The sequence below is a fragment of the Bubalus kerabau genome, chromosome 3, assembly GCF_029407905.1.
Source record: "Bubalus kerabau isolate K-KA32 ecotype Philippines breed swamp buffalo chromosome 3, PCC_UOA_SB_1v2, whole genome shotgun sequence".
In the NCBI taxonomy this organism is placed as follows: domain Eukaryota; kingdom Metazoa; phylum Chordata; class Mammalia; order Artiodactyla; family Bovidae; genus Bubalus; species Bubalus kerabau.
In genome coordinates, this window is record NC_073626.1 from 184,770,916 (window position 1) to 184,797,910 (window position 26,995).

At 56.0% G+C, this 26,995-nt stretch overlaps 1 protein-coding gene across 6 annotated transcripts in view; it reads left to right on the forward strand.

The window, feature by feature from the left end:
* The window catches only part of HSPG2 (heparan sulfate proteoglycan 2), a 108,384-nt gene that overhangs the window by 17,572 nt on the left and 63,817 nt on the right, over positions 1–26,995 (forward strand). For all 6 annotated transcript variants that reach the window (XM_055574218.1, XM_055574219.1, XM_055574220.1 and 3 more), the window contains exons 2-3: positions 21,185–21,320; positions 22,848–22,892. In XM_055574218.1, the coding sequence (XP_055430193.1) occupies positions 21,185–21,320; positions 22,848–22,892 (181 nt within the window). The remainder of the gene's footprint in view (positions 1–21,184; positions 21,321–22,847; positions 22,893–26,995) is intronic.

The window sequence follows — 26,995 nt, forward strand, 5'->3', positions numbered from 1 at the left end:
CCGGGAAAGTCCCTAAATTTCAGTTCAGTCGCTCAGCTGTGTCTGACACTTTGTGACCCCCAAGGACTGCAGCACACCAGGCTTCCCTGTCGATCACCCACTCCTGGAGCTTTCTCAAACTCACGTCAGTGATGCCATCCAACCATCTCATCCTCTGTCATCCCCTTCTCCTCCTGCCTTCAATCTTTCCCAGCATCAGGGTCTTTTCCAATGAGTCAGCTCTTCACATCAGGTGGCCAGATTTAGGTGGCCCTCCATTTAAGACTTAATTAAAGCAAATCAAAGTTTTTCAGTGACACCAGTCTCTCAGTGCACCAGTACATTCCAGGTACTCAGTAGCCACCAGGTGGCTCGTGGCAGGAAGGAATCACTGTTGCCCCTTTGGAAGCCCCAGACAGTGGAGGCTTGGGAGACCCCTGGGGCCCCTGATGGAGGCAGACAGGATTGCGCCTCTTGCCACGCTGCCATCTCCACCTTCTCCTTGGCACTGGGGAGGTCTCATTCTCCCTTGCCCGACTTCGCACGTCATGCTGGGAAGTTCGTGACTTGGCTCCATCCAGCCCACCCTTCCCCACTCAATTTCCCACCCACTCCCCTCTGCTTAGCTCCCTGTTGAGCTGCTGGCCTCTGGCCCCTCCATGTCCCGCCTCGGAGGTTCCCACTGCCCGTGGCCAGGGTGGGTGGGGGGAAGAGGCCTCCCCTGGCAGTCCCCAGCTCCCAGTGGAGGTGCCGGCTGCCTGGGCCCCTCGAGCAGGGCGGAGATGATAGTTTGTTGTGACGGGGGCAGTGGGCAGCCTGCCCGCTCTAACGCGCCTGTATCTGGGCGCCAAGCATGCTGTTTGCACTTGGCCGGGCCTCAGGGTCTGGCCTGGTGCCCGTGAGGGCTGGCCTGCTTTGGCACCCCTGGTTACCAAGGCCCATCCTGGGCCTCCGCCTGGTCCGGGACACCAGGAGCTCTTCATGGGCTGGGTCCTGGGGGCTGAGTGGGGACAAGGCCGGGCAGGCATAGGCAGGGGCACACTCTGGAGGAGGGGCTCTCTAGGTGGTCCAGGTCTGTACATAGCATTCACACCTGTGGGGAGGAGCTTTGGATCAAAGGTGCCCAGAAGAGCTCAAAGTCACCTCCCAGCATCGTCCTCTCGCCCTTGCCCTTCTTTTGCCCCCTCCCTCATCAGCTGGGAGGTGGACGAACAGGCATCGCTGGTCCATGAGTGCTACGGACAGGGGGGCCCCCGGCAGGAGATGAAACCTCTCTGAGATCCACGACCAGTCTGGAGGGATCCAGTCTTCAATTGAACAGCGTGCATTCTTTTCTCTTGCTCTATCCCTCCCCGTGGAGCTCCGAGGGCAGTAACCCTTGGCCCCTTTGGTGAGAAGGAGGCTTGGAATTCTAGTTCTGCCGCTTACTCCTCCTGTGATCTTGGCACGCCTTTCTGAGTCTCCTGTTCCTCCTCTGGGGAATGGGGATAATCATACCTCACTCTCAGGGCAGTCATGAGGATTAGATAACTGGCCTCCTGAACATTTTCAGAACATTCGAAAGGGGCTTGACAGCTGCTGTTCCCTGTGCTCAGAGAGCTCTTCCGTGTATGCAGGCACCAGCTCCCTTCACACATCCATGCCAGCTTCCCTGATGACCTGCAGCCTCCACCCAGCCGCTCCCTGGCCCCCTCACTCTGCTAGATTTTCCCTTCCAGTACTTTCACTGTTTAACGAGTGCTGGCTTATGGTCCAGCTGCTCCGTAAGGGCAGAGAACATGCTTGGCTCATAGTACCTGCTCTCATGACAGTTTCTGGTTATCTTCCCTTCCTCTTCCTTCCTGACACCCGCTGGCCCCTCTTCGTGGGGCCTTTGCTATGTGCCAGGCCCTCCCCGTGCTGAATGTCACAGCTGAGCTCCGAGAAAGCCACAGGGTTCCCACCACGGCCTTGTCACTTCCATGTCAGAGATGAGGGGCGAGAGGTGCTGCAGTCCGTTACCCAAAGCCTCCCAGCTGGCACGCAGCAGAGCTGGGCCTCCGACCAGGTTAGCCCTAACCCAGGGCTTACATTGTGCCGCCTCCTACGTTGGGTTAACAAGATCTGCGCCTTCATCTAAGCTTGGGGCTCAGAATCCATGTTTGACAGGATTGAATGGATCAAGTTTAGGGATGGCTCTCAATGTTTTGGGGGCCCTCCATCCAGCCCTCTCTTCTCCTCCTGTGATTGGTCAGTTAAAACTATCCCAGAATGACAGGTGCCCTTTGTCTGGGGAGCCCCAGAGCCCAAGCCGAGGCCCCAGCGGTGGGGCTGGGAGCAGAGTGGGCCAGATCCTGGCTGTCTCTGGCCGGCCGAGGGCTGGTGGACAGGATGTTCCTCCCGCCCCGGGCAGCCGACATTCCTGGTCGGAGGTGGCAGGCAGCGGGAGATTTATCATTTCCGGTAACCCAGTAACCCAAGGCCCTGGGAGGTGAATTCTCCCCGCCAAGGACACGCACCCCCTGGCTTGCCAGCCTGTCTTGCATTTCCTCTTCTGGGCCTGTCTGCCTGGGGCTTGGGACGGGCCGGAGGGGCCAGTTCTTAGTCCCAGGGGTTGAGTCGGGGGTCTCAGGCCTTGATCAGCCCACCACAAAGACCCCGCCTTTCACCGCCTTCCCCGAGTCCTCATCTGTGTGACCTGGACCCCAGCCTCGGGGAGGAGGCATCATGGGTAATGAAGGATCCCCGTGTTAGGAGCCAGGATGGCTGGGTCCTGAGTCTACCTCGGCCATCAACTTGCAGGGAGGGTTCTTCCTCTCTTCTTCAAGCTGCCATGTCCTCTCTGAGTTACCCGGCACTGCTCTCAGAACTCTACATACGTAGAATCCAGCTGCTCTTTGTAACACCGCCACTGAGGTGACGTCACCCAGGTGCGGCCCGGCACAGGTGGTGTGAGCTCCAGCCTCTCTAGCACTGGTGAGGCCTCCTTGATGGTCTTACTTTCCCCCTCTGGGCCTCGGTTTCCCCTTCTGATCAGTGAGCCTGTTGGGCTCTGTGATCCGTGACAGCCCAGGACCCAGGGCTCTGCTGGAGCCTTGTGTGGGTAGGTTTCCTTGAGCCCTTCTCTGGTGGCTCAGATGGGAAAGAGTCTGCCTGCAGTGCGGTGGACCAGCGTTCGATCCCTTGGTCGGGAAGATCCCCCAGAGAAGGAAATGGCAACCCACTCCAGTATTCTTGCCTGGAGAATCCCATAGACAGAGGAGCCTGGCGGGCTACAGTCCATGGGGTCGCAAAGAGTCAGACATGACCGAGCAACTTCTCTTTCTACTTTCTTCTTCCTTGAGCCCTACCTTGCCTGTGAGGGAGCAGAACAGAAGTTATTCTCTCTGGGGTTCTGAGGAGCTCACTCTCGGTGTGTAAGATCTTGGATGGGTAGGAGTAGGGAGGGGCAGGAAGGTAAGAAGTGATACTTGGTACCTGCTGAAATGCCTGACTCTGGGTTAAGCTCTAGGGTTGTCCTGCCGAATCTTCACAGCGGGCTTGTGAAGCAGCCCTTTTTATTCCTGTTTTACAGATGAGGCATCAGAAACTCAGAGAGGTCAAGTGACTTGCTCAGGGCTGCACAGGTAGGAAGTTGCCAGGCTGGGGGTGTCCACTCATCTCTAAGTGGTGTGAGGTGGCCTGTGGCCAGCACACAGTTCCTAGGATAGCTTCGATTTATGAATCGAATAATACAAAAATAGTCTTGCCAGGGACTTCCCTGGCAGTCCAGTGGTTAAGACTCTGAGCTTCCACCACAGGAGCTGTGGGTTCAATCCATGGCTGGGGAACTAAGATCCTATATGATGTGGAGTGGGGCAAAAAAAAAAAAATTAGTCTTTCTGAAACACCATGAACATGTCCTAGAATTTGAAATCCAAACTACATCTCCCAGGCTGCCTCTAACTCCCGGAAGCGGCCCAAGAATCCTTTGCTAAAATGTGCTCCCTGTTTGCTTCGGAAAATATGGTCAGTGGTAATTATGGCTGTGCAGGAGTTCAGAGGAACAAGAGCCACGTGGGCTGCAGCGGACTGGAAGGGCTTGGCACTGAGCTGGGAGTGGATCTGAGGGGGCCGAGAGGGGCCTGGGGTGCGGCCGGGCAGGGCAGAGCTCCCAGGCTCCAAGAAGCCTCCCCAAAGGGCCTGCAACCCCGGCCAGTCGCCAAGAAAACCACGAGACCTCTCCTCAGACCCCCTTCCTAGCCAGCCCCTCCCATCCCCGTCCCGCCAGGGTCTCTGGGGCTCCAGGCTCCAGGCAAGACTTGTTCAACCCACAGACCTTTGCTCCAGCCCCTCTACCCTCAACCCAGACTTCCCCCGGCAACTGGGGAAAGGGCTACGGGGTGGGGCAGCCAGGCCTGCATCCTGGCCAGTGGGGCCAGTGGGGGCCAGGCACCCTGGGATTCAAGCCGTTGGCCGCAGGAGAACTGAGATGACCCCAGCCGGCCGGCTCCCACCCCTCCTGCTTGCGGGGCCCTTGGCCCCAAGGCCCCAGCAGCTGTCAGCAGGGAAGGGTGACAGAGGAGGGCCAGAGGTGACCTCTCAGCCTGTCCCTCTCTCCCTGCTGGGCCAGGCCCAGAGCTCTTACCAGCTGTTGTCGGCCGCTGCTGAGCTTTGTTCCAGAGCCAGTACTGGGCACCCCCACCCTCTCCAGAACATCTTCCCACCATCCTCCATGGCTGATGACCCTAGGGAGGGGCTGACCTGGGGGACGCGGTCACTTCCCTGAATTTCTTTGATTTCACCAACGACACAAAGGGGTCAAAATAAATGCTCCTATTTTCATGGAAAAGAAAACAATCCCAGAGAGGCCAAGAGACTTGCTCAAAGCCACACAGCTACTGAATAGCTGCACTCAGCCGCCTGGCTCCCAGCTCAGTGCTCACTTCGCTGCCTTTTGGAGTAGGGGGGAGTGCTTTTGTGCAGGATGCTAGAGACCTCAGGATTCCTGGGCTTGATTCCCAGCTTGGCTGCTTCATAGTTTTAGGACCCCAGGCCAGCTCATGAACCATTTGGAGTGGAACTCGTATTTTCTTGCTTGTAAAACAATAACAGTACCTACTGCTTGGGAGTGTTTGGCAGATTAAATGAGATAATCAATGTAAAGTACTTAGCATAAGGCCTGGCATGGGCCAAGTGCCCAAAATAAGATCTGGCAGTATTATCACCAAAGAGTATTAGCCACCTGTGTGCTTAGCACTGTGGGTGGTTCTGTAGGGGTTCCAGACACATTCCATAAATATTTATATCAGCCAATAAATATTTATTTGGCACCTACTGTGTGCCAGGTGCTAGGAAAAAAAGAGCAGTAACAAAGCAGAAAAGATTCCCACTCTGCTTACCTTCTCCCTTACATGGTAGCTGGGGAGACACAACTTCCTTTTAACCACAGAAGCCTCCAGGTACTTCTACACGTACTGGTGGTATTATCCACATTTTGCAGATGAGAAGACTGCAAAAATGCAGAAAGGGCAGACTGAGAAGATCAGTAGCTGACCAGAGGCCAAGACCCAGCTCTTCCAAGGGGCTTAGGCAGTGGCCCCCTGAGGGCTTCCTGGAGGATGAGGCACTTGTAGGGCATCCCTCGGGGCCTTAAGGCCTGGCCAAAGAGGTTGGGACCCAGCCACCACAGTCTGAGCAGCAACAATTTCAGGAAGGTCTTGCGGAGGTCACGGCCTCTCGATCCCCAGGAATGAGGCCCAGCCAGAGCTGTAAAAATACCCCCATGCAGCCCAGAATAGCCCCTATTGTCTTGGCCTGCACCTGGGGGAGTCCAGGAGACTCCTGAAGGGAGGCTGATCTTGGAGGTGGGGGAGAAGGAGGAGTTCTTCGAGCACTTCCCTATATGGTGCGGGTGGTGTTTCTGCAAAGACTTTTCCACTTGGCTCCTGCAGGAAGGCCTGCCTTGTGGAAAGGGTGGAGCAGCTGCCTGGACTCTTGCGTGAGCAACGTGCAGCCAAGGGGGGGAGCCTGGCGGGTGGGGGACTCCCAGAGAGGGCCGGGTGCCCAAGTGAAGGTGCTCCTTTGTGCCCCAGGGATGTGTGTGCTTTGGCCCACAGGGGCCCTCTGCTGTGGGCGGGCCTAGCCAGCTCCCCTGTCCCAGGCCTCCTGGCACCCTCCCCTGCTCTGGCTATTTTGGGCACTGTGTTCAGGGATGGGGAGGGATGGGTAATTCTGCCCAGACCGAGGATGCTGGGGGCACTCCCTGGACCTCCATTCCAGCCTCTCGCATCTTTGATCACTATAACCTCTGCCCCTGGCCTCAGCTTCAAAGGGTCGTGGTCAGTGGATGCTGGTCCCACCGTCAAGGGCAAAGAAGGGTGCCAGATAACAGATAAACCTTTTCCCTCGGGACATTCATGGTCTCAGCATCTGGAATAGTCGTGCTTCTTCTAAGCAACAGGTTTGTTTTCACCTCCTGGGACGCGGAATCCAAGGACTGGTCAGATTTCCTTCTTCCCACTGGCCGCTGGAAAACTTAGAACAAATCCGTTGTCACTTTCCCAGACATGCTTTCTTCCTCTTCACTCCCTCCCGTCCAGCCCTGTCTGCTGCACCCAGGTTTTTCTTATGCACGTTGAGTTGATTTTTCTCTTGCTGTCTTGTTTACATCTTTGTAAGCTGCTTTGAGTCTTTCTGGAACAGGGTGATGGGGGAGGTATAAACAGATAGACGATGATAATGAACACGATAACCCTTTGCTGGTCAGTTCCCTGAAGTCTGCGCCTTCTGACTGGTTCTGACTTTGTAATTCCCTGCGCGAGCCCCGCCCTCTGTGCTGAGGGGAGTCACAGTCCAGAATTTTAGAAATCCTAACATCTCTGGATCTCGATGTCATAAAATGACAAAGCCAGAAGGAACGTCTGGGATCGTCTAAGCTGAAAACTTTTAAACTTATTATGAAGCAGTGAAACCCTTGTTTCTATCAAAATAATAGTGGTATGCTGCAGGCTAAGTCGCTTCAGTCGTGACTCTTTGCGCCCCTATGGATGGTAGCCTGCCAGGCTCCTCTGTCAATGGGCAGTCTCCAGGCAAGAATACTGGAGTGGGTTGCCATGATATGGGTTAGATCCCTGGGTTGGGAAGACCTCCTGGAGAAGGAAATGGCAACCCACTCCAGTATTCTTGCCTGGGAAATCCCATGGACAGAGGAGCCTGGAGGGCTAAAGTCCACGGGGTCGCAAAGTGTCAGACATGACTGAGTGACTAAGCATCTAGCACCTCCTGGGCAAAATAATAGTATTTTGATTAAATACTATTCTATTTTTATACATTTTATAAAATTTGTTGTTATTTTATAAATAACAACAAACACAGAGCCTTCACCATGTGCTAGTACCATATGTAGCATTTTGCACTTTTAATTTTTGCAACAACCCTATGGAGGTAGATACTCAATATAAAGGATCATACCCATTTTACAGAGGCGGAAACCCAGAGAGGTGAAGTGACTTGTGTACAGCTAATCAGGGACTGCCCCAGACATATTATGTAGGAGGTCAGAATATAAAAATGGGAAAAGGTGGATTTGTTATTTATTGAGGTGAGTATTGTCCCTGTCCCCCACCACAGCCTCACCCCGTCTCTAAAAGGGCCCCTGAGTCTGCTGAGGACAGACCGGAAAACTAGCGATCTAGGCCTTGCGGCATCATTTGAGAAGGGAGCCTGGGGCCCAGAGAGGGAAGGGGTTGCCCGAGACAGCGCAGTGAGCTGGAAATCCATTCTGTATCCCTCTCGGCCTGCATGCCTCCTGGCGGACCCCCAGCCCCTCCCACCTCCCCTTGCCCCCAGCAATCCCCCAACCCCATCTCTGCACTCAACGGCTGGGCCCTCCCTTGAACATTCAGATCCCTTTATCTCCAGGCACAGGAACCTGGGACCTTCTTCTTGGTCCTAGGCCGCTGGCCGTGATCAGGCGCTGGGCCACCCGCCTTGTCCCCTCTGAGGGACTCGTCCTCTGAGAGGGCAGCTGATGGCCAGGGCGGGAAAGGGCAGCTCCTGTTTGGGTTTTCTCGTATCCTCCGGCCACGAGCCAGTGGTCACCTCTGTGTTTACTTTGTCGGCACATCTCATGGGGCCTTGGGGCTTCTCTGTCTTTAGGAACCCCCTTTTTGAAACCCCTGTGGTGGCTTACAGCTTACCTCTGAAGCCTCCCTTGGGCAGAGCTAGTTGGCAGCTAAGCTGAGGGAAAGGTGAATGTTTGGGGTGGGTGTTCCCAAAGTGTGTTCTATGGTAGTCTCATCACATCTGCATGAGAAAGGGTTCCAAATTAAGCAAGTTTGAGAAACACTCAATAGTTGTTCCCCTCCCCCTACCGCTCCTTTTCTTGTTGTGGTGTTTGGGAACGTTTAGGACTTTAGGAACCAGCTAAGCTTTGTGTAGCCAGCCTTTCCCAGAAGTCTTTGTCTGCACGACCTTCTCCCATACCTATTCCTGTCCAGAATTACTGTGCGCTGGAATGGACATTAGTCATAAGGAGAGGGGCTGGGGTCCTTCAGAAGGAAGGGGCCCTTCCTCTTATTTCCAGCTCTGTTGCACACAGGCCTGTCTTCAACCCTGGGCTCGGCCCTGCCTGCCCACCCCCCACCCCCCAACATGTTCCCCCTTCCAGGAAACAGATGAGGAAAGCGCTAGGGGTGGGGGGAGCAGGCCTTTCTGGCCGCAGCTGTTGGGCTCCTGTTCCAGCCTGTTTTTTCCTGTTGCCGATGCCCACGGGAGCAAGCAGGAATGGAGTCACCGAGGCCTGGCTCCCTGGCTGCCTTGCGCAAGGCCCTGGAGCCGGAGCTGTGGGCCTGCTTCCCTCTGAGACCTGCCGCCCATTCCCTGGGATGCTGGTCTGGGCAGCGGGCAGGTCTCTCCCTGGTGACCATGGGCAGCTTCTTGTCCCCCCAGAGATGGGCCTCCTGGCTGGAAAGCTCCGGGCGTCAGAGACGGCAGGAGGAGGGCTCAGATGGAACAGAGTTCCCGCTCTGGAACCAGGGGCCTGCCTTCAAAGTCTTGGCTCTTCCAACTCTATGGCCATGGGCAAGTCACCTTTCTGAGCCTGCCTCTTGATTTGTAAATCCCATTCATTCATTAATTTAACAGAATTATTGAGCATCTATCGTATGCCGGGCACTTTTAGGGGCTGGGGATTCAGCAGTGAACAAAATGGACAGTGTCCCTGCCTTCATGGAGCTGATTGATGTTCCGTTGGGGGGTACAGATGGTAAACATATACATGTATGTACAGTTGAGGTGGTGAGGTGCTCTGAAGCAGTGTAGGCAGTGACAGCCGACTGTGATGGATTCTGGACCTGGGGTGTAGTCAGGGTGGGGCTCTCTAAAGGTGACGTTTGAGCAAAACCAGAGGAAGAGGAGGGTATACACCTGAGCATGGTGTCCCAGGCAGGGGACATAGCAAATGCCAAGGCCCTGAGGTAGGAGGGTGCTTGGTGCCTCTGAGAACTGCTGAGACAGATGTAGCAGAGAGTGGGGAGGGCCCAGTAGGAGGTGAGGTGCAGAGATGTGTATAAGTATACGTGTGTGTGTGGGTGGATCACGCAGGACCTGGTTGGCCATAATCAGGGCTTCCCCCCGCCCCCCAATTCTTGGGCTTCCATGGTGTCTCAGATGGTAAAGGATCTGCCTGGAGTGCAGGAGACCCAGGTTTGATCCTTGGGTCGAGAACATCCCTTGGAGAAGGAAGGCAGCCCTCTCCAGTATTCTTGCCTGGGAAATCCCAAGGACAGAGGAGCCTGGTGGGCTACACAGTCTATGGAGTTGCAAAGAGTCAAACACAACCCAGTGGCTAACACTTTCACTTTCTCTCACTTTTGATGAGTCAAGAGCCGTGGAAAGGCCCAACCTAGTCGGTTCAGGTTCGTCGTTTATTAGTGGCATCTCATTTCATCAAAAGTGCGTGCAGCACTTCCCCCATGCTTTCATAGGTCTGGAACTGTGCTACGAACTCCATTCATGAAGTCTGTGGGTCGTGACCCCGGAAGGCATGGGCACGCCCGGCCCGCTTGGTGTGGCTTTGGAGACCCACAGATGCTCAGTGTTCCATGGCAGCAGGGCCACCCAGGAGCCAGGGAATCTGAGGACTGAGCTGGGCCGTGGGCAGCAGGCAGGCACGTGGACAGCACAGGCGCTGTTGGCAGCAGCAGAAGCTTGGTGGATGACATTCAGCCCCCGGGGACCTTCTTGCTGGGCCGCCCAGCCCGGAAGCTGCTCCCGCTTGGCCACTCCCACGGCTCTGGCCCCACCTGGCACTCGGTGGGGCAGGGACGTTTCCGGTAGCTTCCAGCTGCCTCCTTGTAAATGACGGGGAGCGCGCTCAGCACCAGGAGGAAAGTGGGCTCGGGGTGGAGGAGCAGGAGGAGAGAGTGGGGACTCCGGGGGGGACCGGGAGAATTAGGCTCCGTGACCTGCCCCAGGACAGCAGCACACGTGGAGCGCTGCTCTTTGAGTGGAAAAGCCCACCCTCAGGCTGGTCTCCAGGGTCCTCCGCCGCCCGGCTCACCGTGTCCCACTGCACCAGACGTCTTCCCGGCCCTCAGCCTACCTTTCTTCCGCCTGGTGCACGCCGTGTCCCTTCTCCATCCTGCTTAGGCACGATCACCTTCAAACCCAGCTGAGCTGTCATTTCCCCTGGGAAACCCTCCCCAGTTCCACCCCCCCGCCCCGCCCCAGCTTCCGCCCCACCCCACCAGCCTTGCTAAGTGGGGGACCCTCCTCTGGACTCTCCCCAGCCCCCTTCCTTCCTCTGCAGAGGCCTCCTCTCACTGTGTTGTTATCACTCAGTTTGATGGTCTGTGTTCCCCTAGGAACACAGAGCTCCGTGACCATCTGCTTCCTCCTGTTCTCCTCAGGGCCAGCACCTAGTCGGTGCTCAGCAGGTAGAGGTCAGAGTGACTTGAATTGAACCTTAGGAGGCAGGTCTGATGGATGATTCTTCTTTTTTTTTTTTTAAGCAGAGGAGGAACCTGAGGCCACCCAGCTAGAAAGTGACCGAGGTGGCCTGGAGTTGGGGGTGCCCACCCTCTCCACCCCACCGGTCGCCTCTCTCTGAAACTCAGGGATAGAATGTTCTTGTTCAGCTATGGCAGTCTCAGGTCCTTTTGGGCGCCCACCCCAGCTACTCTACAGGGGCCTTCAAGGCAGAGCCCAGGTCAGGTCCACTTGGAAAAGGGCCAGACAGATACGGGGCCTTCGGCCACACTTCCCAAAGCAGGTCACCCCTCCTTCTGCTTGTGTCCCCTCAGCAGCCCTGGAAGGAGAGAAGCAAAGCAGGTTCTCGCTCCCATTTTTATCACAGATAGAACTGAGACCTGGAGGGCTTGTCACCCAAGGGCAACGTGTCCTAGGATGGATTTCAGGGTGTGAGACTCAGTCCTGCTCCTTCCTTTGGGGTGAGGTGTTAGGCCTCAGTTTTACCAAGGGGGAAATATGAAGCCCAGTGAGCATCCTGGCACATGCTAGCTGTGTCTTCTCGGGCAAGTCCTTGCTTTCCCTTTTTCGCTTGTTTTTTGGATGTGGACCATTTTTAAAGTCTTTATGGAATTTGTTACAATATGGCTTCTTTTTTGTGTTTCTGTCTTTACGGTCACCAGGCATTTGGGATCTTAGCTTCCTGACCAGGGATCAAACCCTCACCCCCGGCCCTGGAAGGTGGATTCTTTACCACCGGACCACCAGGGAAGTCCCCTCACTCTCTCTCTCTGAACTTTGCTCTCTTTTGTCAGATGGGCTAATTCCTCCCTCAGGCTTGTTGGGCAAGGTTGCCCATTCATTCATTCATCCATTCACCATGCCACTCAACCAGCAGATGTTAACTGGACACCTCCTCTGTGTTGTCTGGTTTGAAGATGCACCGGTGATCGAGACATTCGTCCACACTCACTGAGATGGCTGCGGTTTGCTAAACGGGAAGGGTGTCAAACGGCTCGTGCAAGGCCACGCTGCGAGTTGGGGGCAGGGCTGGAATGAGAAGCCCCAGGCACCAGCTTCCCCTCCCCTGGCCTCTGTTGGAGGCCCTGACCGGGCCCCAGTGCTCCTCTGGGGCTCTGGCTGGAATGCTGCCTTTCTAGGTTCCAGGCCACCGTGGTACAGAGGGCAGGGGTCAGAGGGAAAGGCCTGCTGGCAGCTGTGCCTCTGAGCTAGCACAGGGGCCCAACTTTCAAGCTGGATTTCTGTTGCCTGAGCTGTGTGACTCTGGGCAAGTGACTTCACCTCTCTGAGTCTCTTTCCTTATTGAAGTGGGGGAGCCGCCCACATCGTGCTTATGAGGCTGTGGGTTTGTGTGCGATAAGCCTTGCATCAACCTTCCCTCAGCTCCTGTACAGGAAAGCACTTGATGAGTGGAGACCACTCTCCTCACTTGGCGCATCGGTGTTCTTCCTGGCCACCTGGCTGGCGAACGTCCTGCTGCCTTGGGAGCCCGAGTGTGGGAAGCTGGCAGGGCTCCTGCGTGGCACGGGCGGTGCAGGCATGCCCGAGGAGGCTGCGGCCACCTCCTTTCCGGCCCGGCGCCCCTCTCAGCCTGCCAGGGGATTAAAGGCCTTTTGGCCTTTGTGTCGGGCCCTCCCGCCCCTGGCAGTTTACACAACAAACTGCTGCCCTGACAGATTCCTTCCCTTTTGCCGTCTGCTGCCCGGGGACAGGGTACCCGGTGGCCAGGGGGTGGGGCATGGCACCTTGGCCCCTGCGTCCGGGGCCGGGGTTGTAGCAGAGTGTGTATGTGGGGGTGGTGCTTGTGTGATGGGGTTCCCGGGGAGCCCGCATCATAGCGGAGTGGGAGGGGGAACTTGTCTGAGTTCGGGGCCCTCGCTGGAGATTCGGGGGGCTTGGGGGACAGCATCTGCTGGTCCCTCCGCTGTAGATGGGGGAGGGGACAGAATCTGTGCTGGCAGAAGGCAGGTGGGCAGGCGGTGGCTCGTTTGTCCCCCACCCCTCCGCTGTCTCTGGATTTTGATGGAGTGAGCTCACTCCAGCCCAGATGCCTGGAGCCTTGCCCTGGGCGGCTGCAGCCTCCCTGCGGACTGTGGTGCTCAGACCTTCCTGCCCAGCTGTGGGGGGTGGTGGAGGGCTCAGCCCCAGGTCTGGACCACGGAGAGAGGGGGTGGGAGGTGGGCTGGCTGCCCATTCCTGTGAGGAATGTCGCTGGAGAAGTTCCCCCCAACCAGTCCTCCCAGAGTCAGCCTCAGAACAAGCAGCCAACTTGAACCCTCAGAGCAAGCTTCCTGCTCAGCCAGGCTCTGCCCAGCTGGCAGCGCAGGGCCTGGGCAGAGGAACCAGAGGCCTCCCTTCACCCTGGACCTGAAAGTGACCCTGCGCCTGAGCCCACATCCCACACTCCTGTGCATCCCCCATCACCTCTCAGCTCTTCACCTCTACCCTGTACCCCCTGCATGATGCTAATTCTATTGCTTATTGAGCACTTACTGTATACAAGGTACCAGGCAGAGGGCCTTACTTGCTTGATCCCGTTTACACAGATGACCCTCTCTGAGCCTCAGTTTCCTCATCTGCAAAATGGAAACAACAGTTGCAAGTTCACAGTCTCTTAATCAAGACCCACGAGGTCAGCCATGTCTTGGAATTCAGAAGTCTCTGAACTCGAGAACGGTAACGTAGAGTGGTTCGGCTGGGATGTGACATCCTCAGTAGAGTTTGGGGCAATACCCCATACTCAAACACATGGCTATTGCTGCAGCAGAACCTGTGAGTGTTCACCCTGGTGGAGTGAATAAGCTCTTCATAGCTGCATGTCGATTTAGGTCAGGACTCGACACCAAAAGAGCTTGCTACAAACTTATTAAAAAAGAAAAATAATCCCACTCTTGGGTGTCAGAGCTCCTTGGATTTCTCTTATCGCAGATGCGGGATAGGAGCCCCGTAATGCCAGCCACCGGCCCCCCCCCTCAAACCCTGGGTTGCTGTGAAGATTAACTGAGGTGGTACAGGCAGCGTTTAGGACAAGGCCTAACATCAAGAAAGCCCTCAGTGGACAATGACCGTTCTTACTGTCATCTCTTCACCGTCCCACCAGCTTCCTACTGCTTGGATTTTAGCAGCACCAGAAACTCTTCTTCTATACATGTGACCTCTGCGAGATCCTGTAATCCTCACTCAAAAACTCCTTTTTAAAACCCCCACACCTTACATCCTCTATCTGTATCAGGACCTCCCCTGGTGCCGCAAATCTCTGCCTTCGGTGCCCCTCTGCCATGGCTTGACCTTCCACTCCCACACCCTTCCCAGACATCCTTGGCTCCCTCCCTTGGTTGGCATCCCCACACAGGCCAGGAGAGGAAGGCCCAGCCTTTGTCCCCGGTCCCCCAGGGCCTTTGCAGGACTTGAACCTGGAGCTCCACGTGTAACCGCATCCGCACAGGGGGGCCTGCCTCTGGGGGTGGTGGTCTCCCAGAAGTCTTCTGCCTGTTTGATGCACCACCTGTCTGGTCTCACCCTGCCTGTGTTCAGCGAGTGCCTGGCCATTGTGGGGTGCACCTTGCCCACACCTCCACCCTGTGAAATTGTTCTCAGCCCTCCAGAATAGTCCTTGGCCAGTATGAGTCAGCTACCCCCCCCCCCACACCTTCCCCTCGTCTGCAGAGTCTGGAAAATCCCCCTCTCTGCTTGACTCCTTCCTCTCGGTCCCAGGTCTGTCCTCTGGACCCCTCCTCTCAGGCCCCGCCATCCGGCTGCAATGCCCGCCTGAAGTGCTGGGTTCCTCTGGGAGGAAGCAGGGCTCCCTCCAGCCGGAGACAGGCTCAGGGGCAGGAAACCTGGGCTCTATTTCTGCCTGTGACCTTGCAGCCACTGGCGGCCCTTGTTGGGACCTTAAGCACCCACTGTATGCGTCCAGGCCACTGCCGGTTCAGGCGTCCCTGGGAGCTGGTCCCGTTGGGGATGGAGGCCGGCCAACCTCTTGGCTCTGCCCGCTGCTTCTGCCCTCACGGCCGGCCTGGAGGCCCAGCTGCAGCCCCACCTCCTTTCCTGGGAAGCAGGGGCTGGGGTAGGGCGTTCCGAGGTCCTGGGTCTAAGCCTGCCAGCCAGTGGGGGCCATTCACACCAGTTCATCCCTCTCGGGGTCACTGTCAGGGTCAAGTGACTCTGCGGCCAAGGAAATGCTCTGTAAACTGTGACTTGCAGTGTGGTTGAGAGGCTTTGTGGGAGTGACTCTCAGTGACTTCGGTGGGTTCACTCCCTCCCCAGCCTTGGCTGCAGAGGTGGTGTGGCACAGTGGTAAGGGCTTAGATGTTGGAGCCAGACCACCAGGGTTCAAATCCCAGTTCTTCCCACATTCCTGACTCTGCTCACATGTCCCCATCTTTACAGCGGGGCTACCTGACCCCTAACCTGGGTTAACACCTACAGAATCCTTAGAGTGCCTGTCGTGTAGGAAGCGCTCAATGAATGTTGGTTCTTTTTATTCCCCACATAGACTCCAGACTTTCCAGGTCTGAATCCAAATTCCTTTCAATGATCAAGTCTCAGACTCTGGGTCTCTTTCTGGAAGCTTCTTTCCGGTCTGGCGGCATCTCCCTTTCCAGATGTGAAATACAGCTGCTAAAACCTCTTGATCTTCAGCTTTTTGCAAGTAAAGTCTCTGCTCTTGCTGGCTTGTCCCTTGCTGCAGGCCCTTATCTGACCCCAAAGCCTTAGACTGTGGGGTAGGCGCTGCAAGCGGGGCAAGCTGGCATGCGACGAGCCCATTCCCCAGGTTCCCTGGGGTGGAGGGGCTCCAGTCCAGGGCCCGACATGCTCTGGATTCTCCCCTCTCACTGCAGATGTGTGTTCCCAACATTTTTTCCAAGATGAATCTCGTGTTGCTATTTCCTGTCCAGTCCCAAGCCCCAGTGGCCTCTCCTTCCCTGCAAAAAAGCCCTGGACCTTGCTTACCACCAGGGTTTTCTTTTCCAGACAGTGGCCTGGTATCTATGGGGTGCCAGGACTCTCTGTGCCCCAGGTATGCCATCCATGGCCTTGTTTGCATGTGGGAGGGGGAGGGCTGGCAGTGACACAAGGAGAGTCCTCCCCAGCTGGGGAGGATCCTGCCCGCTAGCCTCCTCTGCCCAGTCAGTGCCCCTGCCCCAGCCCTAGCCTCACTCTCCCTTTAGGCCAATCAGGGCCTGCGTAGGACCCACCCAAGGGGTAGGGAACATTGCTCTCTACCCCTAGCCAGGAGAGAAGGGAGAACCTCTGATGTTGGACTGGTCTTGTGGTTCTTAACCAGTGAGTGTCAGAATGCCTGAGCAGGCATGACATTAATCCTCCCACCTGGGGTGGGGAGATGACTCAGTGTATCTGAGGAAGAGCCCAGGAATCTATTTCTCACCAGCTCCTGGAGGTTCTAAAGCTTATTCCTGGATGCAGACCTCATGGGTATGGCCCAGAAGTCCACTGGCCACCCAGGGCAGGAATGGGCATTGGACCACAGGGAGAGGGAGGGGAGAGAAGGAACAGGAGGAGGAATTTGCCCATGGATTGTGAGGGGAAGGGGCTTAAGACTATAGCAAGGGATAGATGGGCAGTGCAGGCCTTCCCCAAGGCTTGGTAGCACTGGCAAAACAAAGGCGACCCAAGGAGGGGGATACATGCAGACTGCCGGGGCTGAGGGGCGCCTTCAGAGCGAAGCCATGCTCAGGAAGCAGCTGGAGCGAGTAGGTGATGACACTGTTGTCCATGCATTCACGCACTCAGCGACCGTGCGGTGCTGAGAAGGCAGAGGAGCTCCTCACAGTCCCCGCTCTCAGGGTGCCGTCGTTCCAGTGCAGACACAGCCATTCCACGGGGAGCCCCAGACGCTCCAGAACCCAGCCTGGGGCCAGAGGAGTCATAACTACTCCTCCCAGAAGAGGGTTTCTTTTGAGTCATCTTTATTGGGGTATAAAGTACATGCAATAAAACATACGCATTTTAAGTGTACAGGTCAGTAATGGGAATGAGATGTATTGATTATATACCCAGGGGACCGTTACCCCAAAAGGTTTCCTGTGTCCCTTCCCAGCCGGCCCCACCCCACTCCTGGTCCCAGGCAACCGCCGATCTTCTTGTTATTATAGATTAGACTTATCTCCCCCGAGTTTCGTGGAAGTGGAATCATACAGGATGGCGTTTTCTCTGTCTGCCTTCTTTCGCTCAGCACAAAGTATTTGAGATTCATCCCTCTTTCCAGGCCTATCGGAACGTGTTCTGGTTTGCGACTGAGTAGTCAGAGGAGGTGGCGGTGTTCAGCTGAGTTTCGGAGGATGGATGGGAGTTAGCCAGATAAACAAAAGGAGGAAGGGCATTCCAGCAGAGGGACCAGCGTGAGAAAAGGCCAGAGGCTCCAGGGACGTGGTCGGTGTGAAGGAGAGGGACTGACTGGTTTTTTCCTTCTCCTTGGGTGTCTCTCCTTGTCTAGCCAGTGAGGGCTGGGTTTGGTTTTTACAAGGGAGCCTATTTCCTTCTGGCCAGGCTGGGCTCCCCAGATAGGGCTGAGGCCAAGACACTTGTGCCAGGCCATCTGGAACTGGACGTGTGGACCCGTGCACTCTTGTGCTTGGAGACACTGCGGTTCCCTTAGCTCCGCTTGGTTTGTTTTCCTCTCCGTTATCTTGTAAAACTCCTTTGGAAATGCCTCAGTCTGCTCTAGGGGCTTCTCAGGTGGTGTAGTGGTAAAGAATCCACTTGCCAATGCAGGAAATGTGGGTTTGATCCCTGGGTCAGGAAGATCTGCTGGAGAAGGGAATGGCTACCCACTCCAGTATTCTTGCCTGGAAATTTCCACGCACAGACGAGCCTGGTGGGCTATATAGTCCATGGGGTTGCAAAGGGTCAGACACAACTGAGAACTGAGTGTGCACATACACATACACATGATATTGTCTAAGGGGAAAGAGGCCTTCACTGCCCACACCCACCCCTGAGAAACAGGGGTCACGGCTGCTGGGGCCCTTCTGCACCGGCCTGCGGGGTGTGGGGTCCAAGCCGCCCCTGTTTTGAACCAAGCTGCAGCTCGTGCTGGGCTCAGCGCCACCCGAGGTCAAGTGGAGTTGACACCATGGTGACCTGCCCCCCTTTCAGCCCAGCTGCTGGGCTCCACTCCCGCCCCTGGGCGCAGAGATGAGCCGGTCAATGTGGCCACGAGTGCCAGAGCTGATCTCCAACGTGGCTGGAATGTGTCCCCTGTGGCCTGGAGACTCGGAGGCCAGGCTGAGGCAGAGACAAGAAGCTCAGATGGCTGGGGCGGGGGTATGGGGGGAGAGGCGCTGTTGGAGACCACAGCTTCAGTTGACTCCCCCCTCCATCTCTGCTTCTGTCTCCCATTCGTGCTGAACCCTGGCTGCCCCGTCACTCGCCCACACCCCTCGTCTGCACCGGCCATGGTCAGCCTCTACCTGCCTGTGCCTCCTGGCCCCTTAACTCATGTCCTGGATATCACTTGCCTTCTCCCGGGGGAAGAGGAGTTGTCACTTACCGAAGTGGTTTTAAGTATATTGTCAGGACTTCCCTGGTAGTCCAGTGGTTAGGACTCTGTGCGTCCACTGCAGGGGGCTCAGGTTTGATCCCTGGTTCTGAAGCAGGGCAAAGACTAATAGAGTTTTGCCAAGAAAATGCACTGATCATAACAAACACCCTCTTCCAACAACACAAGAGAAGACTCTATACATGGACATCACCAGATGGTCAACACCGAAATCAGATTGATTATATTCTTTGCAGCCAAAGATGGAGAAGCTCTATACAGTCAGCAAAAACAAGACCAGGAGCCGACTGTGGCTCAGATCATGAACTCCTTATTCCCAAATTCAGACTTAAATTGAAGAAAGTAGGGAAAACCACTAGACCATTCAGGTATGACCTAAATCAAATCCCTTATGATTAAACAGTGGAAGTGAGAAATAGATTTAAGGGCCTAGATCTGATAGAGTGCCTGATGAACTATGGAATGAGGTTCGTGACATTGTACAGGAGACAGGGATCAAGACCATCCCCATGGAAAAGAAATGCAAAAAAGCAAAATGGCTGTCTGGGGAGGCCTTACACATAGCTGTGAAAAGAAGAGAAGCAAAAAGCAAAGGAGAAAAGGAAAGATATAAACATCTGAATGCAGAGTTCCAAAGACTAGCAAGAAGAGATAAGAAAGCCTTCCTCAGCGATCAATGCAAAGAAATAGAGGAAAACAACAGAATGGGAAAGACTAGGGATCTCTTCAAGAAAATCAGAGATACCAAAGGAACATTTCATGCCAAGATGGGCTCGATAAAGGACAGAAATGGTATGGACCTAACAGAAGCAGAAGATATTAAGAAGAGATGGCAAGAATACACAGAAGAACTGTACAAAAAAGATCTTCACGACCCAGATAATCACGATGGTGTGATCACTGACCTAGAGCCAGACATCCTGGAATGTGAAGTCAAGTGGGCCTTAGAAAGCATCACTACGAACAAAGCTAGTGGAGGTGATAGAATTCCAGTTGAGCTATTTCACATCCTGAAAGATGATGCTGTGAAAGTGCTGCACTCAATATGCCAGCAAATTTGGAAAACTCAGCAGTGGCCACAGGACTGGAAAAGGTCAGTTTTCATTCCAATCCCAAAGAAAGGCAATGCCAAAGAATGCTCAAACTACCGCACAATTGCACTCATCTCACACGCTAGTAAAGTAATGCTCAAAATTCTCCAAGCTAGGCTTCAGCAATATGTGAATCATGAACTTCCTGATGTTCAAGCTGGTTTTAGAAAAGGCAGAGGAACCAGAGATCAAATTGCCAACATCTGCTGGATCATGGAAAAAGCAAGAGAGTTCCAGAAAAACATCTATTTCTGCTTTATTGACTATGCCAAAGCCTTTGACTGTGCGGATCATAATAAACTGTGGAAAATTCTGAAAGAGATGGGAATACCAGACCACCTGATCTGCCTCTTGAGAAATTTGTATGCAGGTCAGGAAGCAACAGTTAGAACTGGACATGGAACAACAGACTGTTTCCAAATAGGAAAAGGTGTACGTCAAGGCTGTATATTGTCACCCTGCTTATTTAACTTATATGCAGAGTACATCATGAGAAACGCTGGGCTGGAAGAAGCACAAGCTGGAATCAAGATTGCCGGGAGAAATATCAATAACCTCAGATATGCAGATGACACCACCCTTATGGCAGAAAGTGAAGAGGAACTCAAAAGCCTCTTGATGAAGTGAAAGTGGAGAGTGAAAAAGTTGGCTTGAAGCTCAATATTCAGAAAACGAAGATCATGGCATCTGGTCCCATCACTTCATGGGAAATAGATGGGGAAACAGTGGAAACAGTGTCAGACTTTATTTTTCTGGGCTCCAAAATCACTGCAGGTGGTGACTGCAGCCATGAAATTAAAAGACGCTTACTCCTTGGAAGGAAAGTTATGACCAACCTAGATAGCATATTCAAAAGCAGAGACATTACTTTGCCAACAAAGGTCCGTCTAGTCAAGGCTATGGTTTTTCCTGTGGTCATGTATGGATGTGAGAGTTGGACTGTGAAGAAGGCTGAGCGCCGAAGAATTGATGCTTTTGAACTGTGGTGTTGGAGAAGACTCTTGAGAATCCCTTGGACTGCAAGGAGATCCAACCAGTCCATTCTGAAGGAGATCAGCCCTGGATTTCTTTGGAAGGAATGATGCTAAAGCTGAAACTCCAGTCCTTTGGCCACCTCATGCGAAGAGTTGACTCATTGGAAAAGACGCTGATGCTGGGAGGGATTGGGGGCAAGAGGAGAAGGGGACGACAGAGGATGAGATGGCTGGATGGCATCACTGACTCGATGGACGTGAGTCTGAGTGAACTCCGGGAGTTTGTGATGGACAGGGAGGCCTGATGTGCTGCAATTCATGGGGTTGCAAAGAGTCAGACACAACTGAGCGACTGATCTGATCTGATCTGAGGAGCTAGGATCCTTCAAGCCACGCAGTATGGGCACAAAAGAAAGAAAGAAAGGAAAAAAAGTATAAGTTTACTATTTGTTTATTTGAGGATTTATTCAGTGGCTAATGAGATTTGGGGAAACTGAGTCAAAAACAGTGGTATAGCCTCAGTCTGACTGTCTTTGCCAAACCACATCTGACTTGACCACTGGAGGGCCTTGGGGTGGAACTCTGGGTCCCCCTTTGAGAAGAGGGGCCCCAGGCTTGGCAGGAATTGGAGAGTTTGACACAGTTGTCTGTGCGGTATCCCACAGGTGACCCACGGGCTGAGGGCGTACGATGGCTTGTCCCTGCCGGAAGATGCAGAAACAGTCACAGCCGGCCGGGCTGGCTGGAGCTACTCAGACCTTTCTGATGACGAGGACTTCCTGGCTGATGAGGCCTCTGGAGGTGAGCAGGCCGTTCTGGTGGCCGGGGGTGGAGGGGGTCAGGGTGGAGTTTGGGCGCTTCCCAGTGGTCCTGAAAGAGGCCCCAAGATACTTGCCCAAGGTGGCCCCTCTAGAGATGGACTAAGAAAGATAGGGAAGCAACCTAAGTGTCCGTCAGCAGATGCCTGGATGAAGAAGATATGGTACATATAGGCAATGGAATACTATTTAGCCATTAAAAAAGAATGAATTTTTGCCCTTTATGGCAATATGGATGGAGTTGGAGGGCATTGTGCTAAGTGGAATAAGTCAGTTGGAGAAAGACAGATACCATATGATATCACTTGTATGTGGAGTCTAAAAAATACAACTAGTGTATATAGCAATAAAGAAACAGACTCACAGATGTGGAGAACGAACTAGTGGTCACCAGTGGGTGTGGGGAGGGGGGGGGCAATATAAGGGTAGGAGAATAAAAGGTGTGAACTATTAGATATAAAGTAAGCTACAAGGACATACTGTACCACATGAGATATAGCTGATGTCTTATAAGAACTGTAAGTGGAGTATAACCTTTAAAACTTGTGAATTAAAGGAATTCCCCAGCGGTTCAGTGGTTAGGCGCTTTTACTGCCAGGGCCTGGGTTCAATCCCTGGTCAGGGAACTGAGATCTTGCAGCATACGCACCAACCCCCCCCCAAAAAAAATTGTGAATCACTGTATTGTATACCTGTAAACTGTATAATATTGTATAGCAGCTATACTTCAATTAAAAAAAAAAAAACTTAGGAAAAAAAGAAATGGGCTAAGAGCTGTGTGCATCCTGAGCCCTGGTCCCAGTGAGCCCAGGACCCCTCACTGACACCTGTGTGACCCCAGGCTGGTGGCTGCTTCTCCGCACAGCCCAGGATGAACTAGACTTAAGGGGAAGGTGGGGGGCAATGCACAGTAGAGGGTGATTATGGCCCCTGAGAGCCCCCTACTCTGCTTCCTCCCATCCTCACCTAGAGGCAGGACTGACTTGGCCCCGCCCACTCCATCCAGCCTGGACCACACCGTCCCTAATGGAGGCTTCCTACAGTTTTTACAGGCAGCCCTGCCTAGGTGTGGAGGGGAGACTACAGCTGTGTTTTATTTCATGTCGGGCTTCCCTGGTGGCTCAGCTGGTAAAGAATCCGCCTGCAATGCCGGAGACCTGGTTTCAATCCCTGGGTTGGGAAGATTCCCCTGGAGAAGGGAAAGGCTCCCCACTCCAGTATTCTGGCCATGGGGTCACAAAGTATCAGACACGAGTGAGCGACTTTCACTTTCGCTTTTTATGCTGAGCCGCGTGGCCTGTGGGATCTCAGTTCCCCGCCCAGGGATCAAACCTGAGTTCCCTGCATTAGAAGCACCCAATCTTAACCCCTGGACCACCAGGGAAGTCCCAACAGCTATGTTTTCATGATCTTCCCCACCGTGTACTGGGTGCCCAGAGCAGCGCCTGACACCCAGTAGGTACTCAACGAAGATTAGTTGTTGCTGAAAAAGTCTTTCTTCTGCTTGTAGACGGTGTGGGCAGCGGCGACCTGGGCAGCGGGGACTTCCAGATGGGTAGGTATCTGGGGACAGCACACAGGGCCCAGCCTGCCCCCTGGGGAATCCCAGCCCCAGAGGCTCCATCTCCTGGGCTGAGGGCCTTGAGGCCTCCTTGCAGCTGCCATGGGGACGGTCTCCTCCCCACCAAGTGACAGCTGTGTGCCTTGACTGGCCGGTCCCTACGGGGTTGGGGGTGTCCGGGTTCTCTGCCTGCCTGTGTTGGGAAATGCCCAGTTCCGATGGGACTGTCAGCCGCTCAGCATCCAAAGCCAGAATCTCACCTCCCAGGGTGGCTCAGCTGTGGAGTCCTTCCCCAGAGGCCTCCTTGGGATGACCGATGCAGAGCGGAGCAGGGATGGGTGGACCGAGGGGCTCTGTAGCTCAGGCATTCGGATAGGCCGAGAGCCGGGCCTGGAAGGGAACCTGACTTAGGTCAGGTCACCTGCTGGGAGGCTGGGGTTCCTGGGTTGAGGGGAAAGAGGGCTGGCTTCCTAGGGGGGAAAGAATCAGGCCTCGGTCAGCTGCCCACTCTGCCAGCACCCCACATGCACAGCCAGAGCAGGGGCTGGCCCAGCGTGTGGAGGGGGCTCAGAGTCTCTGTTTTCTCCCACCCTGGCATTCTGGGCAGAGAAGGAATGAGCCGGGACAAGACCCAGGGATACCCTATGGTTCCTGCTGCCTTCTCCGGGAGTACCTGGGCACAGGGTGATCGGGGCCAAGGACGGAGCTCAGCTCGGAGGCACCACTGGGCGGCCCCGCCGCGTCCCCAGCGCTGCCCATCCCAGCGGGTTGGGATGATTCTGGGGTGGTGGGGTTGCTTCCTTTCTGCCCGTGCCTCGGGGCCACCCAGTGCTGGAGGGTGGGGCATCCTCACTGGGCCAGTACAAACTGGAGGGTTGCCCCCTAGGTGGTGTGGTCCTGCCCATGGCCTCCCAGCACCTGGAACTCAGACCCTGTCTGAAGCTGCTCCCCATGTCTGTCTCTGCAGGGCTACAGCTGCTGGGATCTGGGTGGGGCCGGGGTGTGGGTGTCAGATGGGTCCCAGGCACACAAGGCATCCCTAGAATGACCCATGCTGACACATCCCTGGAGCTGCCTCCTGCCAAGGCTGCCTGCTGGCACCGTGGTCCCGTCCACCCTGTCCCTTCAGAAACATCCAGGACCCCGTCCCACGAGGCTGCTCTGAGTGGGCCTTGCTAGCCCTCCTGCTCACCTGAGAGAGTGGGAGAAGGCAGAGGTGGGGGCAGGGCGAGCGAGAGGAGGCAATGGGGAGGGCCCAGGGGCAGGGCAGGAGCCTCTCCTGGTGAGTGGGGCTCATATACGGGAAGGTGTGGGGACTTAGGCCCTCCAGGCCCCAACGTTGGCTCCAGCCCGCTGCCCTTGAGGCAGGTCCAGGCAGCTGGGCTGAATCTTAGCCCCAGACGCCGCAGATAAGTCTCCCTGACTCCCAGGGTCCGTGGGCCTGCTTCAGCCTTGCCCAAGGGCAGTTCCCTCCCTCCGGTAAGCGAGGGCGGTCCTGACCATAAACTGAGCCACGCCCAGAGGGCGGAGCATCTGAGATGCCTCCTCCCTCTCCTCGTCCCTCGGGCAGGGGCGTGGCTCTCCTCAGCTCTGTCCCAGCCCCGTACCCCTCAAGCCCTGAATGCCTACCCGTCCCGGCCAGCCTCTGGCTCTGCCTTCCCCCACCTTGGGACCCCGCCCAGCTCCCTCACCCCATTGCGTCCCGTCTACCGACGGCCTCTGTGTCTCTCTGACTCTTGTCCGTCCTGCGACAGCCTGTCTGCGTGTCTCCTGCGTCTGCCTGCCCTGCCTTGGGCTGTCTCCTTCCCTCGGTCTGTGTGTCTGTCTCATCCGCGCCTGGTCCCCTCTCTCCAACCTTTCCTCCCTCTGTCTGTTGGACACCCCATCTCCGCGTCCATGCCTCCGTCTTTCCCTCCCTCCGTTCCGCCTTCGGCTCATCTTTTCTCTGCTTCTCCCCACCGCGCTCTCTCTGCATCTCTGTACCGATAGTGTCTCTGTATCGGTCGCATCTCCGACTCCATTTCTCTCTGTCTGCTTCACCCCTTCTGTTTTATGTCTCCGCCTCTGTCTCTCCCTTTGGTCTCTCCACCTCCCTGTGTCTCTGCCCCCTCCTCACCTCCTTCTCTGCTGCTCCGCTCTGCAGGTCCCGGGGACCGCCCCCCTCCGCCCGGGGACCCCCTCCCACGATGACCAGGGGTCTCCTCTGGCCGCGGGGACTCGCTTCCTTCCTCCCCCCCTCCGCCTGCCAGCCTCTCTCCCATTTCGTCCGCTCCCTCCTTTCTTCTGGGTCCTCTTTTCCTCCCCAGCCTGCCCTTTGTCCCACTCGAGACCCCGCGCCTCCCTGCAGAGTCTGGGGCCAGGCTCGCCCGCCACCCCTGCCCCAGTGGGCCCCACCTGCTCCCCTACCCCTTCCCCATCCGGGCGCATGATCTAAGCTCACAGCTTAGCGGGCCGAGGCCCTGGTGTTCTACCCTGGGGTGCCTGTTAGGCAGGGTGGGTACAATGACCCCTTGGGGCGAAGGCCCTAGAGTCTGGAGATGACATGGATCCACTTCGGGCCTGGCCAATCCCGAGCCCACCCAGGGGACCCCGAAGAACTAGCCTGGCAATCCGGAGCCAAAGTATGCAGGGAGGAAATTCTGTTGAGCAGGAACTGGGTATCCAGAGTAAGTGGGGTGGGCGGCTCCAGGCCCTGGGGGTGGTCCCCACCCCCACCCAGGGTGCCAGGCTGCTCTGGGCCTCCCGTCCCTCCAGGCTTGAGCTGAGCTGTCCAGATGGGGTGAGATGAGGGCCAGCACGGAGACAGCTGTCCAGGGCAGGACCCCCCAGCCCCGGAGAGCACTCCCACCCCGGGCCACCCCTCAGCAGCCCCCTTGGCCCGGGTAGTCTGTTCCTGAAGCATTCACAGCCTCACCTTGTGCCCCCAGGCCCTCTGCTACCTGCGCCAGGGAGGGCGCTCACCCCGACCTTGCCCCCAGTCTGGGAGGAGGCGGGGGCGGGGGCAGGCTGGAGGGTCCGTGCCCTTCCCAGGCCCTGGGAGAAAGGGGCTTTTGTGGAGCCCGGCCCCTTCCCGACCCACCCCCCCCTCACCCCGACAGTGGGCACATTCCTGGGCAGAGGCCTGGCTTCCTCGGCCCGCTCTGGGCCGTGGGGCGGAGGCCAGAGGCTGGGGTGGGGACTCTCAATGGGCCTCTGTGCCAGCTCACAAGAGGCCTCTGTGGCCGAGCTCACGGCCCTCACGCTCCAGCCCACAGGACCCCGCCCGCCCGGCCCCCGGCAGCCCTGCCCAGCCCAGCCCTGTGGTCCAGCGCGCCCTCACGGGCACCCTCCCTTGCGGGCACCCCGGCCACACTTGCTGTCTCGTGGCTGCCATCCCCATTCCCTGGGGGCTTGCTCAGTGAGCCACCGAGGTTGGGGGGGTCCTGGTGCGGAGTTGGGGTGCGCACCCCGGGGGCCTGAGAGGCAGACTGAAGGGGCAGGGGGACGGGCCCAGCTCTGCCGCCCGCCTGCGGGTCATCTGTCGCTTCCCTGCTCCCCCTTCTGCCTCAGGGGCTCCGCAGCTGCAGTTCCTCCCGCCTGGAATCCTCTTCTCCCAGCCACCCCCCGGCCCTCGCTCTCTGCCTCTGAGCATGCCCCTGGGAGGGGAGGCCTTGCTGGCCGCTCTCGGAGAGGAGCAGCCCTACCCTACCCCAGCGCGCCCGCTCCCCCCACCCTCATTTTTTTCTTCCCCCCACAGTCCAGATATTCCTCGCCCATGTGTTTTATTTCCTTTCTTCTCCCCCTCCAAAGTGATCTCCGTGGGGACAGAAATCGTCGCGTATGAAGTTCACTGCTATATCCCCTACCCCTAGAACATGCCTAGCTTATTCAGTTCAGTCCAGTCGCTCAGTCATGTCTGACTCTGTGACCCCATGGACTGCAGCATGCCAGGCCTCCCTGTCCATCACCAACTCCCGGAGCTTGCTCAAACTCATGTCCATTGAGTCGGTGATGCCATCCAGCCATCTCATCCTCTGTCGTCCCCTTCTCCTCCCGCCTTCAATCTTTCCCAGCATCACAGTCTTTTCAAAGGAGTCAGCTCTTCACATCAGGTGGCC